Source organism: Scyliorhinus canicula, chromosome 16 (genome assembly GCF_902713615.1).
Source record: "Scyliorhinus canicula chromosome 16, sScyCan1.1, whole genome shotgun sequence".
In the NCBI taxonomy this organism is placed as follows: Eukaryota; Metazoa; Chordata; class Chondrichthyes; order Carcharhiniformes; family Scyliorhinidae; genus Scyliorhinus; species Scyliorhinus canicula.
The window spans coordinates 26,416,468-26,432,431 of record NC_052161.1 but is presented as its reverse complement, the minus strand read 5'-3'; the positions used below and the strand labels follow the sequence as shown (position 1 = coordinate 26,432,431).

The 15,964-nt window shown below is 44.8% G+C and overlaps 1 protein-coding gene across 1 annotated transcript; it reads left to right on the top strand.

Annotated features, from left to right (window-relative positions):
- Positions 1-6,502: 6,502 nt before the first annotated feature.
- On the top strand, positions 6,503-12,765 carry LOC119979700 (pleckstrin homology domain-containing family S member 1-like). The gene is made up of 6 exons (XM_038822251.1): positions 6,503-6,608; positions 7,552-7,599; positions 8,256-8,380; positions 9,336-9,457; positions 11,988-12,119; positions 12,741-12,765. The coding sequence occupies exons 2-6, from the start codon at positions 7,587-7,589 to the stop codon at positions 12,763-12,765; spliced, it is 417 nt and encodes a 138-aa protein (XP_038678179.1). The 5' UTR covers positions 6,503-6,608; positions 7,552-7,586.
- The last annotated feature ends 3,199 nt before the right edge of the window (positions 12,766-15,964 follow it).

Genomic DNA, 15,964 nt, shown 5'->3' with positions numbered 1-15,964 from the left:
GAAGGATACGGCGAAGGATCTTGCTACAATGGAAGGATGCGAGGCCCCCAAGCGTGGAGACCTGGATCAATGACATGGCGGGTTTCATTAAGCTAGAGAAGGTCAAATTCGCCCTGAGAGGGTCGGTACAAGGGTTCTTTAGGTGGTGGCAACCTTTCCTCGACTTTCTGGCTCAACGATAGGGTACGGGGACAGTAGCAGCAGCAACCCGGGGGGGGAGGGGGGGGGAAGGGGGAGGGAAAGGGGGAGGGAAAGGGGGGGGGGGTAGACGATGACTATGTTTGTTTATTTAATTTTAATTTATTTTTAAGTTCTTTTGTTGTTCATTGGGGTTGGGGGGTGGGGGGATGTGATACATGCGTCGATACGGTCTGGGGGGTGTTACAGTTATTATGGGTTATTTTGTTGCATTTCATTGTTTGTCGTTATGTTTTATATTTTCTGTAAAAAATTCCAATAAAAATTATTTTTAAAAAAAAGAATCAACCTCTTTGTTGTAAGTCTGAGTCACCCACGATTTGCCTTTTGATGTTTATGCTGTGTAATAGCATTCTTAATTCCGGACATCATCTAACAAACTGAACTAACTTGTTTGGAGAAAAGTGATGTGGGTAAAAAAGTCACAAAGAGAATCTTTCCTGATGGGAATTGTGGCTTCATGAATTCTAACAGGATATAAGTACAGAGTTTTCAACATGCAAAAGAAGGCCATTCAACCCATTGAGTCTGTACTGGCTCACCGAGAGCATTCTACCTAATCCCACTCCCCTGGCCTGAGCCCTGTAACCTTGCACATTCTTTCTTTTCAGATATGAATCCAATTCCCTTTTGAATCATTGATCGACCCTGCTTACACCACCCTCTCAGGAAATTCGCTCCAGAATCCAACCACTCCCGGTGAAACAATTTTTCTTCACATCACTTTAACTCTTTGTTCCCATTACTTTGAGTCTGCACCCTCTAGTTCTTGATTACCCTTGAGGGGGAACAGTTCCTCTCTATTTACCCCTCAGGATCTTGAATGTCCTGATCGCGTCTCCTCTCAGCCTTCTTTCTTCCACGGAAAAACTCTCCAATCTATCCTGATAGCTACAGTTCTTTATCACTGGATCATTCTTTTGGATCTAATACCTTCAGATCCTTCCTCACGTATGATACCCAGAACTAGATGAGGCATAGCTAGAGTTTGAAACCAGTTTGACATGACCTCCTTCCTCTTGTATCAATGCTACTATTAATAAAAGTGAGGGTACAATATGTTCTCTCAACATGCTCTCCCACCTTCAATGACTTATGTACATATACACTGAGGTCCCTTTGTTGCCATACCTCCTTAAGAGTTTCTCCCTTTAGTTTGTATCACCTCTCTATATTTTCCCCACCAAATGAATTTTCTCCCACGTCTCTGCATTGAACTTCATCTGCCACATGTCTGCCCAATCCACCAACATGTCCAGGTCTTTTGAAGTTCAAGATTATCCTCATCACAGTTGACAATGTTTCCAATCTTTGTGTCATCCGCATATTTTTAAATCATGCCCAGCACACCACAGTCTACGTCATTAATATATATTAGGAAAAGTAAGGTTCCAACAATGAATCCTGCAGCACTCCATGACACATCTTCCTCCAATTTGAAAAAAAAAAACAACCATTTATTATTATTCTCTGTTTCCTGTTTAGGCACATTCTTACCCAAGTGCCTACTTTCCCTTCTATTCGATGAGCTAGAATATTGTTCACAAGTCTGTTGTGTGACATTGTACCGAATTTCTTTTGAAAATCCATATAGACCCCGTCAACAGCATTTCCCTTATTAACCTTTACTGTCACCTCCTCAAAAACTCCAACAATTTGGTTAAATGTGATTTTCCTTTAATTATCTAAGAACTCTTTTGATTTCTCCAAAACTCTTGTTTCCAGAAGTTTCCCTGCCACTGATTTCAAGCTGACTGGTCTGTAGTTGCCATCTTTCCACTTTTACTCTTTTTTGAACAAGAATGTAACATTTGCAACTCTCCTCTGGCACTATCCGTATGTCGAAGGAAGACTGGAATTTTTATCACCAATGCCTCTTGATGCGACCATCAATTCACTCTGAGACACGAGTTGGAGTAAATTGTGGCTTTAATCAGCTTACAACTGAGCCTGCTTGCGACTGCACGATACTGAGGGCGGTCTTGCAGGACCGCAGCACTTATACTCCCTAAAGGGGGCGGAGCTAGGGCAGAGCCCTGTACATGCTCCTCATCTCCCCCTGTGGGCAGAGCCGCACAGTGGCTCACAGATAAGGCCCACAGGGACAACAGTAAGGTACAGTGTGAATTACTAGTTACACATTCACCACACCTCTGAAATTTCCACTCTCACCTCCTTCAGTATTCTTAGATTCTTTGCAACCAGCCCTGGTGCCATATCAATTTGGAAGACAGCCTTTCTAACACCTCATCCCTCTCAATTGTCAATTCTTCTAGTGTACCAGTTATCTCATCTCTCACCTCAGCCTGGGTAGCATCTTCCTCCTTTGTAAAGATAGGGGCAAAGTACTCATTTAATGCCTTCATTACTAATCCTGCCTCCACATGCAAGGTCCTATTTATCCTTAATTGGCCCTACTCTTTATTTTACAACCTTTTTGTTACTTGTATGCTTATGGAAAGCCTTCCCTTTTATGTGAGATGCCAGTCTCCTTTCCTGCTCCCTCCTTGCTTTTCCAATCAGTTTCTTCACTTCTCTTCTGGTCCTTCTATATTCTGTCAGATTCTCCATTCGATTTTCTACCTGACATCTGTCAGACACATGCTTCTTCCTTTCTACCTGCACCTCTATCTCTCTTGTCATCCAGGGTGTTCCAGATTACGAAATCCTACCCTTCAAGAGAATATACATTGACATTGCCTGCAATGCTATCTCATTGAACGTAACCCCATTGTTCAGCCACCGTCTTTTCCACCGACAGTTGATTCCAACTCGCTCAACTCAGATGCAGTCTCACTCCATCAAAGTTGGCTTTCCAGCAATTAATTATCTCTGCTCTGAAAATGTGAAAATGGAGAATAAAAATATATATTTTAAATTATCCCTGCTCTGGATTGGTCCTTATTCTTTTCCATGGCCATCCCAAACCTTATGATACATTGGTCACTGTCTCCTAAATACTCTCCCACTGATATTTGATCCATTTGAGCCAACTCATTCCCCAGAACAAGGTGCAACAGTGCTTGCCGTCTCAACTAAATACTTCCACTCGCTGGTGGTCTATACATACACCACTCATTGTCATTTTTTCATTCCATATCTCTAGCCAGAGAGATTCCACCCTTGACCCTCCTGAAACATCCTGTTTCTCCAGTATATCCAAAGATTCTTTGGGAGGCAAGGGATGAGATTGCAGAGCCTTTGGCTTTGATCTTTGAGTCCTCACTGTCCACGGGGATAGTGCCAGAGGACTGGAGAGTGGCGAATGTTGTTCCTCTGTTCAAGAAAGAGAATAGGAATGACCCTGGTAATTATAGGCCGATTAGTCTTATTTCCGTGGTCAGTAAGTTAATGGAAAAGGTCCTGAAGGTTAGAATTTATGACCATTTGGAAAGATGCAGCTTAATCCGGGATAGTCAACACGGATTCGTGAAGGGTAAGTCTTGCCTCACAAGTTTGATTGAATTCTTTGAAGTGGTAACTAAGTGTGTGGATGAAGGTAGAGCAGTTGATGTTGTATACATGGATTTTAGTAAGGCGTTTGATAAGGTTCCCCATGGTCGGCTTATGAAGAAAGTAAGGAGGTGTGGGGTAGAGGGAAATTTGACCAATTGGATAAGTAACTGGCTGTCACATAGAAGACAGAGGGTGGTGGTGGATGGAAAATTTTCAGACTGGAGACCAGTTACCAGCGGTGTACCACAGGGATCAGTGCCGGGTCCTCTGCTATTTGTGATTTTTATCAATGACTTGGAGGAGGGGGCTGAAGGGTGGGTCAGTAAATTTGCTGATGACACCAAGATTGGTGGAGTAGTGGATGAGGTGGAGGGCTGTTGTAGGCTGCAAAGAGACATGGATATGATGCAGAGCTGGACCGAAAAATGGCAGATGGAGTTTAACCCTGATAAGTGCGAGGTGATTCATTTTGGTAGAAACATTTTGAATGCAGATTACAGGGTCAACGGCAGGGTTCTGAGGAATGTGGAGGAATAGAGAGATCTTGGGGTTCATGTCCACAGATCTCTGAAGGTTGCCACTCAAGTGGATAGAGCCGTGAAGAAGGCCTATAGTGTGTTGGCGTTTATTAACAGGGGGCTCGAGTTTAAGAGCCGCGGGGTTATGCTGCAACTGTACATGACTCTGGTGAGACCACATTTGGAGTATTGTGTGCAGTTCTGGTCACCTCACTTTAGGAAGGATGTGGAAGCATTGGAAAGGGTGCAAAGGAGATTTACCAGGATGCTGCCTGGTTTGCAGGATATGTCTTATGAGGAAAGGTTGAGGGAGCTAGGGCTTTTCTCTTTGGAGAGGAGGAGGATGAGAGGCGACTTTAGAGAGGTTTATAAGATGATGAGGGGGATAGATAGAGTGGATGTTCAGAGACTATTTCCTCAGGTGGATGTAGCTGTTTATAAGGGGGCATAACTATAAGATTAAGGGTGGGAGATATAGGAGGGATGTCCGAGGTAGGTTCTTTACTCAGAGAGTGGTTAGGGTGTGGAATGGACTGCCTGCTGTGATAGTGAAGTCGGACACTTTAGGAATTTTCAAGCGGTTATTGAATAGGCACATGGAGCACACCAGAATGACAGGGAGTGGGATAGCTTGATCTTGGTTTCGGACAATGCTCAGCACAACATCGAGGGCCGAAGGGCCTGTTCTGTGCCGTACTGTTCTATGTTCTACTGTAATACCATCTTTAATCAATGTCGCCATTACCCCTCTCCTCCCCCACTTTCTTGTCTCTCCTAAATATCTTGTACCCAGCAGAAGTTAATGCCTGGCCCTCCCTTCTTTGAGCCAGTCTCTGTAATAGCAATAATAGCAACCTTCCATTTGTCAATCTGTGTGCCTAGTTCACCAATCTTACTAACCACACTCTGTGCATTCACATACATACACATGATTTCTGATTTAGGCTTTTATTAACTTTCCGCCTGACTCTCACCCCATCTAATGCCTATTATAGCCTTCTCTTGTTCTATCAAACTCTCCAAGTATTCTGTTTACCTTGCTTCTACTCTCCCATGTATCCTCCTTATCAGTTCATTCTTCCCAGCACCAGTTTATCCCCACTCCTGTCAGAATTTCTCTCCCAGTTCCTCATCTCCCTGCCAATTTATTTTGAACCCTCCCCAGCAGCACTTGCAACCCCTCCCACGAGGGTCTGATTGGTCCCAGCCCTGTGAAGCTGTTAAGCCGTCATTCTTGTATAGGTCCCACTTGCCCCAAAACCGGCCCCAATACAACTGCATACATCTCTTGGCCTTCCATTAAGTCTGGACGATAACAATTAGCAGGCTGATTCCATTTCTCAGGGTGTCAGAAGGAGGAGTGATCTTTTATCACAATCATTTCTTCTATTTTGCACTGACTTGACTCCCTCGGGTGTAATAACTGCTCAATTCTCCGTCGTCGAGATGCTCCATTTTGCCGTCAGCCCGGGGGTTTCCCGACGGCGTGGGGCTTCCCCACAATGGGAAACCTCATTGACCAACCAGCGTAACGGAGAATCCCGAAGGCGTGACGTACCAGAAATCTGTTGCGGCAGGATGAAGATGGGGGCAGCAGGGTAGCATGGTGGTTAGCATAAATGCTTCACAGCTCCAGGGTCCCAGGTTCGGTTCCCGGCTGGGTCACTGTCTGTGCGGAGTCTGCACGTCCTCCCCGTGTGTGCGTGGGTTTCCTCCGGGTGCTCCGGTTTCCTCCCACAGTCCAAAGATGTGCGGGTTAGGTGGATTGGCCATGCTAAATTGCCCGTAGTGTGCTAATAAAAGTAAGGTTAAGGGGGGGGGTTGTTGGGTTACGGGTATAGGGTGGATACGTGGGTTTGAGTAGGGTGATCATGGCTCGGCACAACATTGAGGGCCGAAGGGCCTGTTCTGTGCTGTACTGTTCTATGTTCTATGTAAACCCACCCCATGACTCCCAGCAGGATTACTGGACAGCGATCAATAAGAAAAGAAAATCCCGCACGTTTTTCTGGTCAATAGACCCACAAGACATAGGAGCAGAAGTAAGCCACTCGGCCCATCGAGCCCATGGCTGATATCACCCTCACACCCATTCTCCTGCCTTCTCCCCATAACCCCCATCCCCTTAAATTAACCCCGCTGAGCAGGATGTCAGCAGTTATTACACCCGAGGGAGCTGTGGTTTTATGGAGGGTAATTAGAATTTGTCCTCCCAAAACTTTCCACATTTTATGATGTCTGGCAACAGGTGAAATTAAAGGATGGGAAATCACCGCAGTGGTGGCCGGAAAATCCCACAGTGCTCCTTTAAATAGAGAGGGGAGTGGTAGTCAGCAGCAACTTGAACTGTTTCCTGAAGGACAGCTCAGTACCAGGTAGAGGAAGGAACCCAGTCAGTCACAAAGCGAGAGCTACTCCACAAGAACAACTGGATTGGTGAGTGCTCCACTCAAATGTACCCAGTGACAGCGAAAGTTGTATTAAAAATGCTGACTTTTCGGATATTATTGAATGTGAATAACCGGTTGGTGTGGCAGATAGCAATTGCAGCGAAGAAGGAGAATTAGTTTAATTGCAACAAACACCCATTAAAATGACTGGGTTTAAAGAAATGTAACGCATTTTCAAAATCTCCGTCTAAAAGTTGAAAGGCATTTGCCTCTAACCAGTCAGGGCAGCTCTGTACACTTGCAAACAATTAAATGTTATCTTAACGAGGCAATGTTGCTGGTGATGTTTCAGGATTAGGCCAGTTTTACTGGACGTGTCCCCCCCACCACCATCCATCTGCCCGACACTATTGGTTCAAACGACCTTTCGGGGTTTAGCTTGCGGTGGCTGGAAGGTTCCCCAATCTGAATTTTGGCACACAGACCGAACCGAGGCTATCTTTCCTAAGGGGTGTGAATCCAGAGTGAGCATCCAACTAGATCCTCTCTAGTGAGACTCCCTCCTCCATTCATCCTGGTTCTACTTGGCTTCGGAGTTCAATTGGGATCCGGATTCAGGATTTGCACGGCCAAATGGAAAATGACCAAGCGGAGCAGAAGGGGTTGGAGTGGTGGTGTTAAAATAAAATGCATCCAGGGACAGCGCTGTCTGTGGAAGTGGAGAGGTTGCACATGGGCTGCACATGGGGTTTGACAACTGGTAGCAAACCATGTCTAAACTCGACCTTTATAGTTTATGAATGGCGCTGGGATGTTTAATGTTAGTAAACCAGAGTGTCTGTTCTTCAATCACATGCTGGCATTCTTGTACTGTTAGATTGAGTATTTAGATCGAATTGATGTTTCTAATTCTTTCCCAGCAGTGTATTATATTTGTATTATACTTATGTTTCTGGTGCACTTTAGTTGATGATCTATTTCTTCTCCAGATTGTTCAGTTCTAGTACTTGTGCTGACTGTGAAAATGGCGAGGAAAGGTAAATATTTTACGTTATTCAAATGATCCATTGGTAAATGTTATCCATGGACAGCAGCCATGTATAATCGGGTGATTTAGCTTGAATTGGGGCTTCAGAGTATCATTGGCATATGGGGAGGAAATCTGCCTTTGCCAACTACTTCTAACAAAGGTGGAATTGCACATGCATTTGCTCCCACGGAGTCAGTTGTCATCAGAAGTGCTTTTTCAATTCCCAAATTCTTTATTTTTTAAAAATGAATTGGATGACCTCTCATTGTGAAAAGGTTTGATGGGTGTGAGCAAGGATAAAAATCGAGATGATGAAGTTCTTTGTAATATTATTAATTCTAGTTTGTTAAGATCATGGAGATGGTACCTGTGCAATGCAACTGGTCTTTAATTGTGGAAGTTGCAGAATTATATTATAACCTGAAGAGATTCTAAACTTAAGGACCTTTGCTTGATTTTTAAAAAAGTAAAGTGCTTGGTGTTTTTTTTTTCTTGCTCGAGCCTGAGTGTGACAGGATTGCGAGAACGAGAAGTGATAGCAAAACTTGCATTTTGTTTTTGGTTTTAAAGAGATTATTTGTTCTGTTGGTGTTTAGTATAAGAGACAACATTTTTGGTTATTATTTCATACCACTATTTGTATTACATGTTTTTTAAAAATAGGCACCCTCCTGTCCGCAGTGTTTTACGTTGAAGCAGAGGGCAACCAGGATCACATCAGTGAGAGTGAGATTTGTTTTGAAGGATATCTCATAAAATCGCCACCAAACAATAAGATGAGAATGCAAGTATGTTCAATATATTCGTTGAAATTTTACTTTTGGTGGCAATAGAAGTCCACTCTTGGAAATACTGCCACAGCAGCCTTCTCAAAACCGAGAATCAATGCAAAATTGCAATACGGGGAGCAATCTGTACCACTTCTTGTGGTATTTAACAATTGTCTGGTGCAATATCTTGCATAGGCATTTCTCAAAAAAGGAAAATAATTAGCATCAATTGTTAGCAAAATTTCTTTCTTGTATTCACATGAATGAACTCAGAACTTCAAAATTTAGAAAGTAGTTCCTTTTTTAAAAAACTTGAAGACATGTTCCATTATGGCGATGGACAGATTGTACTGCCAAAGTACGTTTAATGATCTCAATTAGCATACCCAGGATATGTTGATCATAAATGGACTTTCCTTTAACAGGAATACTATTGACATACTACAGACACATTCCCACATGTAATTAATTTGAAAGCGAATATGTCATTCACAAATCGGGAACAATATGCTTCCGAGAATGATACTGCAGTTATCTACACTTTATCTCAAGTTGGTAAAATTAGTGTAAAATTATATATTGTCATTTGCTTTTTTAAGCTACCGCTAATAATAGAGGGGAAATAAAATGGATCCGAATTACCAAAAGAATACTTTTAAAAAGAGAGTAGTTTCAGTTGACCTTTATATTGTTGTATACTGCAGCTACGCTGTAAAAAAAAAAATGATTTCAAGTCAACATTGTAAAACTACTGGAGAAACTCCTGTACTCATTTAAGATTAATTTAAAATATTTTCATTTAAAATTTGTACAATTGCCAACATTTCAATGAGGATTAAGCATTCTGCCAATGCTTATGAGCATAAACTTATTTGACACACTGCCATTGACTAACTGAACATAGGTGTAAGCTGTGAGTTTATTTTTGCAGAAAGTTTGGCGTTGTTGTGAACACCCTTTTACTGTTCTTTAGACATCGTGGAAAAAAAGATACTTTGTGTTGACAGAAAAGGAAGGTGAACACATTTTGAATTACTTCAAATACCAAGAAGACAGTAGAAAATCACCTCCACTCGGAAAGATGCACTTAAAAAAGTAATTATTTATTATTGATATGAATAGATATGTAATTCCTTTTCATGTAGTTGAGGTTTTCCAGTAGAGTGCTCATAGAGGATCTTTCAAGTGCCAGATTCTTGGAAAAATGTATTATACTCAGTCATATTTGCCCATTGTTGACAACTATATTTGACAATTTAAATTAATATTGCCAAAAGAGGTAGACCCTTCAAAGAGACATTGATTTGTTTTTAAGTAGGATTAGTTCCACTAACAATCCATCATATCTACTATTTTTCCAACCTACGCTGCAAGAGACCTTTCCTTCCGTCAGTTTTAGATTCCAAGCTCTATTTCCACCAACACTTTCAACATGCAGTGTCCCTGATTCTTGACAGCTACTCTTGGTTTTGACTTGTGACTTTCTATGTACGATATTGAAAGCAGGTGAAGTACAAGTAAGAGATGTCTAAATGCAGTAAGGGTATCCTTCGGTGTCATTCCCATCAATTTGTAACAGAGTCGGCCAATAATATATTACAAATGTTTGTTAAGACTGTTATGTTTTGGGACTGTGTTTTAATGAAGGTTAAATTTCGGGGTATCATGTGATTGGTTCTTAATTCTCGTGATAGCAAACCTGGGTGGTTTGATTGTTAAAGCTTAAAATGGGGAGATGGTGCAGTTGCTTTACTGGAAAGCAGCTGAAAGATGTTCAACTTGTAGAAAATAGCAGAAGTATCTGTGTTGGCAGTGGATAGACTATTAATTTCCAAACTCCTAGAGAGGTGTTCAGAATGTCAGGTTGTAAATGATGATATTTTAATTCCAAGATAAACTGATGGTGGGAATCTGATAGATAGCTAATCAGCAATTCTACTTTGATACAAGGTGCAGGTGGTTCACATTTTAATGCAGATGGACTTTGAGAGACGATGGGTGAGCAAGAAGCCATTGTGGGATTGGATTACAAGATTCTCCTGAAAGATATGCCTGAATTTCATAAACTGATCAGTCTGCAAAGATCCAAGAGAAAAAGAGGCAGCCGGTGGAGGTAGCCAGGCTTTATGGTTCAGAATGCGAGACTGCGGGTGGGTGTTTCTGCTCGAGTTAAAAAATACCATATTTGTGAGAATTTTAAACAAATCTGGAACGTTTGCCTAACTTGAGCTGCAGGAAGATTTCCAGGAAAACCCTCATCGTGAAAGATGGTTTGGGAGTTACCAGGCTAGGATAGGAAAAGAACAGAAATACATCCTCATGGTATTGAAATTAGATCTTATCACACGCTTATTCTAGATGGAGATTTAAGACCTGAATGCTAAAGGAAAGGTCAGAGTGCCACCCTTTGTCAAGGCAGAATTTGCCCATGTACGACATCAAGGGGCTTTAACAAAACTGAAGCCAATGGAAAAGGCCTCCAACGGTTAGGACATAATGCAAAGGAAGTTTGTTGTGGTTGGTGAAATCAATGCCGATATTCTCACGGGAAGGAGTTCCACTCAACCCGCTTTTGCTTCATTAACAACCATTTGTGTGTGTAGGGCCAGAAGTGGGGCTGTTTACTGATTTCAAAACTTGGCTCTCTATTCATAATTCCTAATAATGCAGCCATCTAAACTGGCCAACAACAGGACCTCGATAATAAACAAACATGAGCTGACAAGTGGCAGGTAATACTTATAACACAAAGTGCTAGGTAATGATCACCTCAAAAAAGAGTCCAGTCACCTGTTCTTGATTTTCAAGAGCACCATAATTGATGAATATGTCCTGGAGGTCACTATTGCCTGAAGCTGAATTGGACCAATAAAGTAGCACAGCAGTAGAGCAGGTTACATCAGCAGAGCTGGGACTGGCTACTTTACAAATCTCAAGTTAGGAAAGTCATTGCATACACACCAATCACCCAGAGATATGTGATCATTTATTGTTGATTACTAATAATAATCTTTACTATTGTCACAAGTAGGCTTACATTAACACTGCAATGAAGTTACTGTGAAAAGTCCCGAGTCGCCACACTCCGGCGCCTGTTCGGGTACACAAGGGAGAATTCAGAATGTCCAATTCACCGAACAAGCATGCCCTTCAGGACCTGTGGGAGAAAACCGGAGCACCAAGAGGAAACCCACGGAGACACAGGGAGAACGTGCAGACTCCGCACAGACAGTGACCCAAGCCAGGAATCAAACCTGGGTCCCTGGCACTGTGGGGCAACAGTGGTAGCCACTGTGCTACCATGCCACCCATTCAGTGCCTCACTAAGGACTCTCATGCCCTCTCATCAATTTGATTTGTTGATTTTTGTTTTCTTAAAAAAAAGACTATAAATAAGATATAGCTGGGACACTAGGTGGAGTGGGGCAAAGCTGTAAGACCGAACAAGTCAATAAAGAACAGCTTTGTGACTTGTCTTTGGCTTCATTTAGCTCCAACAGCATTCAAGATGTCTGTTTGATATTTCAGTTTGTCTTATCCCTATTTTTAAAAATATGAAACTGTACAATGTGAAATGCAATTGGGGTTCCAGTCGTCTGATATCTCTTTCCCTCTATTTGAAAAGTATTACAGAGATATGCTGTGGACCAGACAACCATGAAAAATGGAATCTGATTAAAAAAATGTTTAAATGCACCCCTGGGGGTGTCCTTTTTCTGAGGACAGAAGAAAGAGAATACTTTTTTATTGGAGAAATGTAAGTATGAAGGACTTAAACTATTTACAGTTGGAATTTTAAGAATCAATTGAATGTATTTGAAGTTTTTGAGGAGGAATTCACAGTGCATCTAAGATTAGCTAAACACTCTTAAACAAAACACCCCAAGGATTGCTATCTTGGTGATAAGACATCTTGCCTCATCATTGACCTGAACAAATTGAGCAATATATCTGATCATTTGCATCTCTTATTGGACTAGTCTAAATATTAAACTGAAAGCAGGTAGAGTACATGTTAAAAGTGTCTAGACACAGTACGAATTTGCTTCAACTTCTTTCTATCATTTTTGTTTAACTAGGAGTGCATGGAAAGACTCAGTGCAATACGTGCCACAAACTAATTTGCAGTCAGAATGAAGCCTATTTTACATATTTGAGCTGAAATCACCAGGATATAAAAATGTCAATAATGTTATGGTGATACTTTCGTAAAACTGATCTGAAGGAGGAATTGATTTTTTTTTTAAACCAAAATTTGTTCTGTTTGAGAATAACTTTTAGATATCTGCATAATTCTTATTGGCAAAGGTTTATTTGAAAGCTGCTTTGTAGATGTCATTTTGACAGTGTTTCTCTTGTAATGTTATCCTTTTGTCAGCTGTATTCACATTTCTACAGCCTAGGAGACTGGTGAATGCCTTAATTATGGCCACAATCAGTACTTGAAGGCCAAATTTCAGGTCCACTCAGACATCATATTACGCTCCAACATCTCCGCTGCACCGTAGCCTCCACTCAGCATTCCTAATTTTTTTTTAAAAATAATTTTTATTGAAATCTTTACAAAATATAAACATCACAACAATATTAACAAAACAACCGCGGTAACAACCCAAGAACAACACCCACCCAACTTCAAAAGCAGCTACAAACAAAAGAAAAAACAAAAGAACACCCAAAACAACAAAAGGGAAAGAAATAACACCCGCCACATCCCACAAACCCATGTACACAGTTCTCCCTCCCACCGAACCAAACACCCCCCCCCCCCCACCCCCCAGTTGCTGCTGCTGCCGGAAGTCCAGGAAAGGCTGCCACCGCCTAAAGAACCCTTGTACTGACCCCCTCAGGGCAAATTTCACCTTCTCCAATTTAATGATCCCCGCCATATCATTGATCCAGGCCTCCACGCTTGGGGGCCTCGCATCCTTCCATTGGAGAAAGATCCTCCGCCGGGCTACTAGGGACGCAAAGGCCAGAATACCGGCCTCTTTCGCCTCCTGCACTCCCGGCTCCACTGCAACCCCAAAAATTGCGAGTCGTCAGCCTGGCTCGACCCTGGATCCCACCACCCTCGACACCGTCCTTGCTACCCCCTTCCAAAACTCCCCCAGTGCTGGGCACGCCCAAAACAAATGGGCGTGGTTCGCTGCCCCCCCCCCCCCCCCCGAGCACCTAGCACACCTGTCCTCGCCCCCGAAAAACCTACTCATCCTCGTCCCAGTCATGTGGGCCCTATGCAGCACCTTGAACTGTATGAAGCTAAGCCTCGCACAGGAAGAGGAGGAATTCACTCTCTCCACGTCCCCTCCTCAATCTCCTCCCCCAGCTCCTCTTCCCATTTACCCATCAGTTCCTCCACCGAGGCCTCGGCTACCTCCTGCATCACCCGGTATATGTCCGAAATCCTCCCTCCTCCAACCCACACCCCCGAGAGCACCCTGTCCAGCTCCCCACGTGGGGGCAGCAAGGGGAACCCCTCCACCTGCCGCCTGGCAAACGCCCTCACCTGCATGTACCTAAACATCGCCCAAACTTCCCCTCTAACTTCCCCAAGCTTGCGAACCTCCCCTCCACAAACAGGTCCCTCAACCTCCTAACCCCTACCCTGTGCCAGCCCAGAAATCCGGCATCAAAGCTCCCTGGGACAAACCGATGGTTCCCCCATTTTGGGGCCTCCATCGAGCCCCCCACTTCTCCCCTATGCCGTCTCCATTGCCCCCAAATTTTGAGGGTAGCCGCCACCACCGGACTCGTGGTATACCTCGTTGAAGGGAGCGGCAATGGCGCCGTTACCCACGCCTCCAGGCTCGTGCCCACACATGATGCCACCTCCATCCTCTTCCATGCTGCCCCTTCCTTGTCCATTAGCCACTTACGCACCATCGCTGCGTTGGCAGCCCAATAATACCCACAGAGGTTGGGCAACGCCAGTCCCCCCCCCCCCCCCCCCATCCCTGCCCCGTTCCAAGAACACTCTTCTCACCCTCGGAGTCCCATGCGCCCACACAAATCCCATAATACTCCTGTTGACCCGCCGAAAAAATGCCTTCAGGATAAGGATGGGGAGGCACTGGAACAGGAACAAAAACCTCGGGAGCACCGTCATCTTAACGGACTGCACCCTCCCCGCCAGTGACAGCGGTAACATAATCCCACCTCTTGAGCTCCTCCTCCATCTGCTCCACGAACCTTGTGAGGTTGAGCTTGTGCAGGGACCCCCAACTCCCAGCCATCTGGACACCTAGGTACCTGAAGCTCTTCCCTGCCTGCTTCAGTGGGAGCCTACCAATCCCCTCCTCCTGATCCCCCAGATGCACCACGAACAACTCGCTCTTGCCCAGGTTCAACTTATACCCAGAGAAACCCCCGAATTCACTAAGAATCCTCATCACCTCCGGCATCCCCCCCCACCGGGTCGGCCACATACAGCAACAGGTCGTCCACATAAAGCGACACTCGATGCTCCTCCCCACCCCGCACCAGGCCCCTCCAGTTCCCTGACTCCCTCAACGCCATGGCCAGGGGCTCAATCGCCAATGCGAAGAGCAAGGGGGACAGGGGGCACCCCTGTCTCGTTCCCCGGTACAGCCAAAAGTACTCCGACCTCCTCCTATTTGTGGCTACACTCGCCATCGGGGCCTCGTAGAGCAGCCTCACCCAACGGATAAACCCTTCCCCAAACTCAAACCTCTCCAACACCTCCCACAGATACTTCCACTCAACCCTATCAAAGGCCTTCTCCGCATCTAATGCCACCACCATCTCCGCCTCCCCTTCCACAGCCGGCATCATAATAACGTTGAGGAGCCTTCGCACGTTCGTATTCAACTGCCTTCCCTTCACAAACCCCGTCTGGTCCTCATGAATGACCCCGGGCACGCAACCCTCTATTCTTGTGGTTAGGATCTTTGCCAGCAGCTTGGTGTCGACATTTAGCAGCGAAATCGGCCTATATGACCCGCACTGCAGAAGGTCCTTGTCCCGCTTCAGATCAAGGAAATCAGCACCCGTGACATAGATGGGGTCAAAGCCCCCCCCCCCCGCCCCCGACTCGTTAAAGGTCCGGACCAACAGGGGGCCCAACAGGTCCACATACCTTTTATAAAATTCCACCGGAAACCCATCTGGCCCCGGCGCCTTCCCCGACTGCATGCTCCCTATCCCTTTAACCACCTCCTCCAGCTCGATCGGCGCCCCCAGTCCTTTCACCTGCTCCTACTCCACCCTCGGAAATCGCAGCTTGTCCAAGAAGCGCCCCATTCCACCCCCTCCACTGGGAGTTCCGACCGGTACAGTTCCCCATAGAAGTCCCTGAAGACCCCATTAACATCTACCCCCCTCCGCACCACCTTCCCAGCTCTATCCGTCACTCCCCCAATCTCCCTGGCCGCGTCCCGCTTTGGAGCTGGTGTGCCAGCATCCTGCTCGCCAGCAGCCCCACCAGCAAGCGCCAGAGCAGACGTTGGTCCCTCCCTTCCCCCAGCCCGAGGTCCACCCAGTGCGGGGCATGATCTGAAATGGCAATGGCGGAGTATTCCACATCCTCCACCCTCGAAACCAGCCCCCTGCTCAGGACAAAACAATCAATCATAGAATAGG

What these genes read in the sequence shown, in the direction of transcription:
- LOC119979700 (XM_038822251.1), top strand. An exon ending in ACAATAAGATGAGAATGCAA is followed by an intron (nt 8,381 to 9,335) that starts GTATGTTCAATA and finishes ACTGTTCTTTAG; the next exon opens with ACATCGTGGAAAAAAAGATA. An exon ending in GGAAAGATGCACTTAAAAAA is followed by an intron (nt 9,458 to 11,987) that starts GTAATTATTTAT and finishes CTATTTGAAAAG; the next exon opens with TATTACAGAGATATGCTGTG.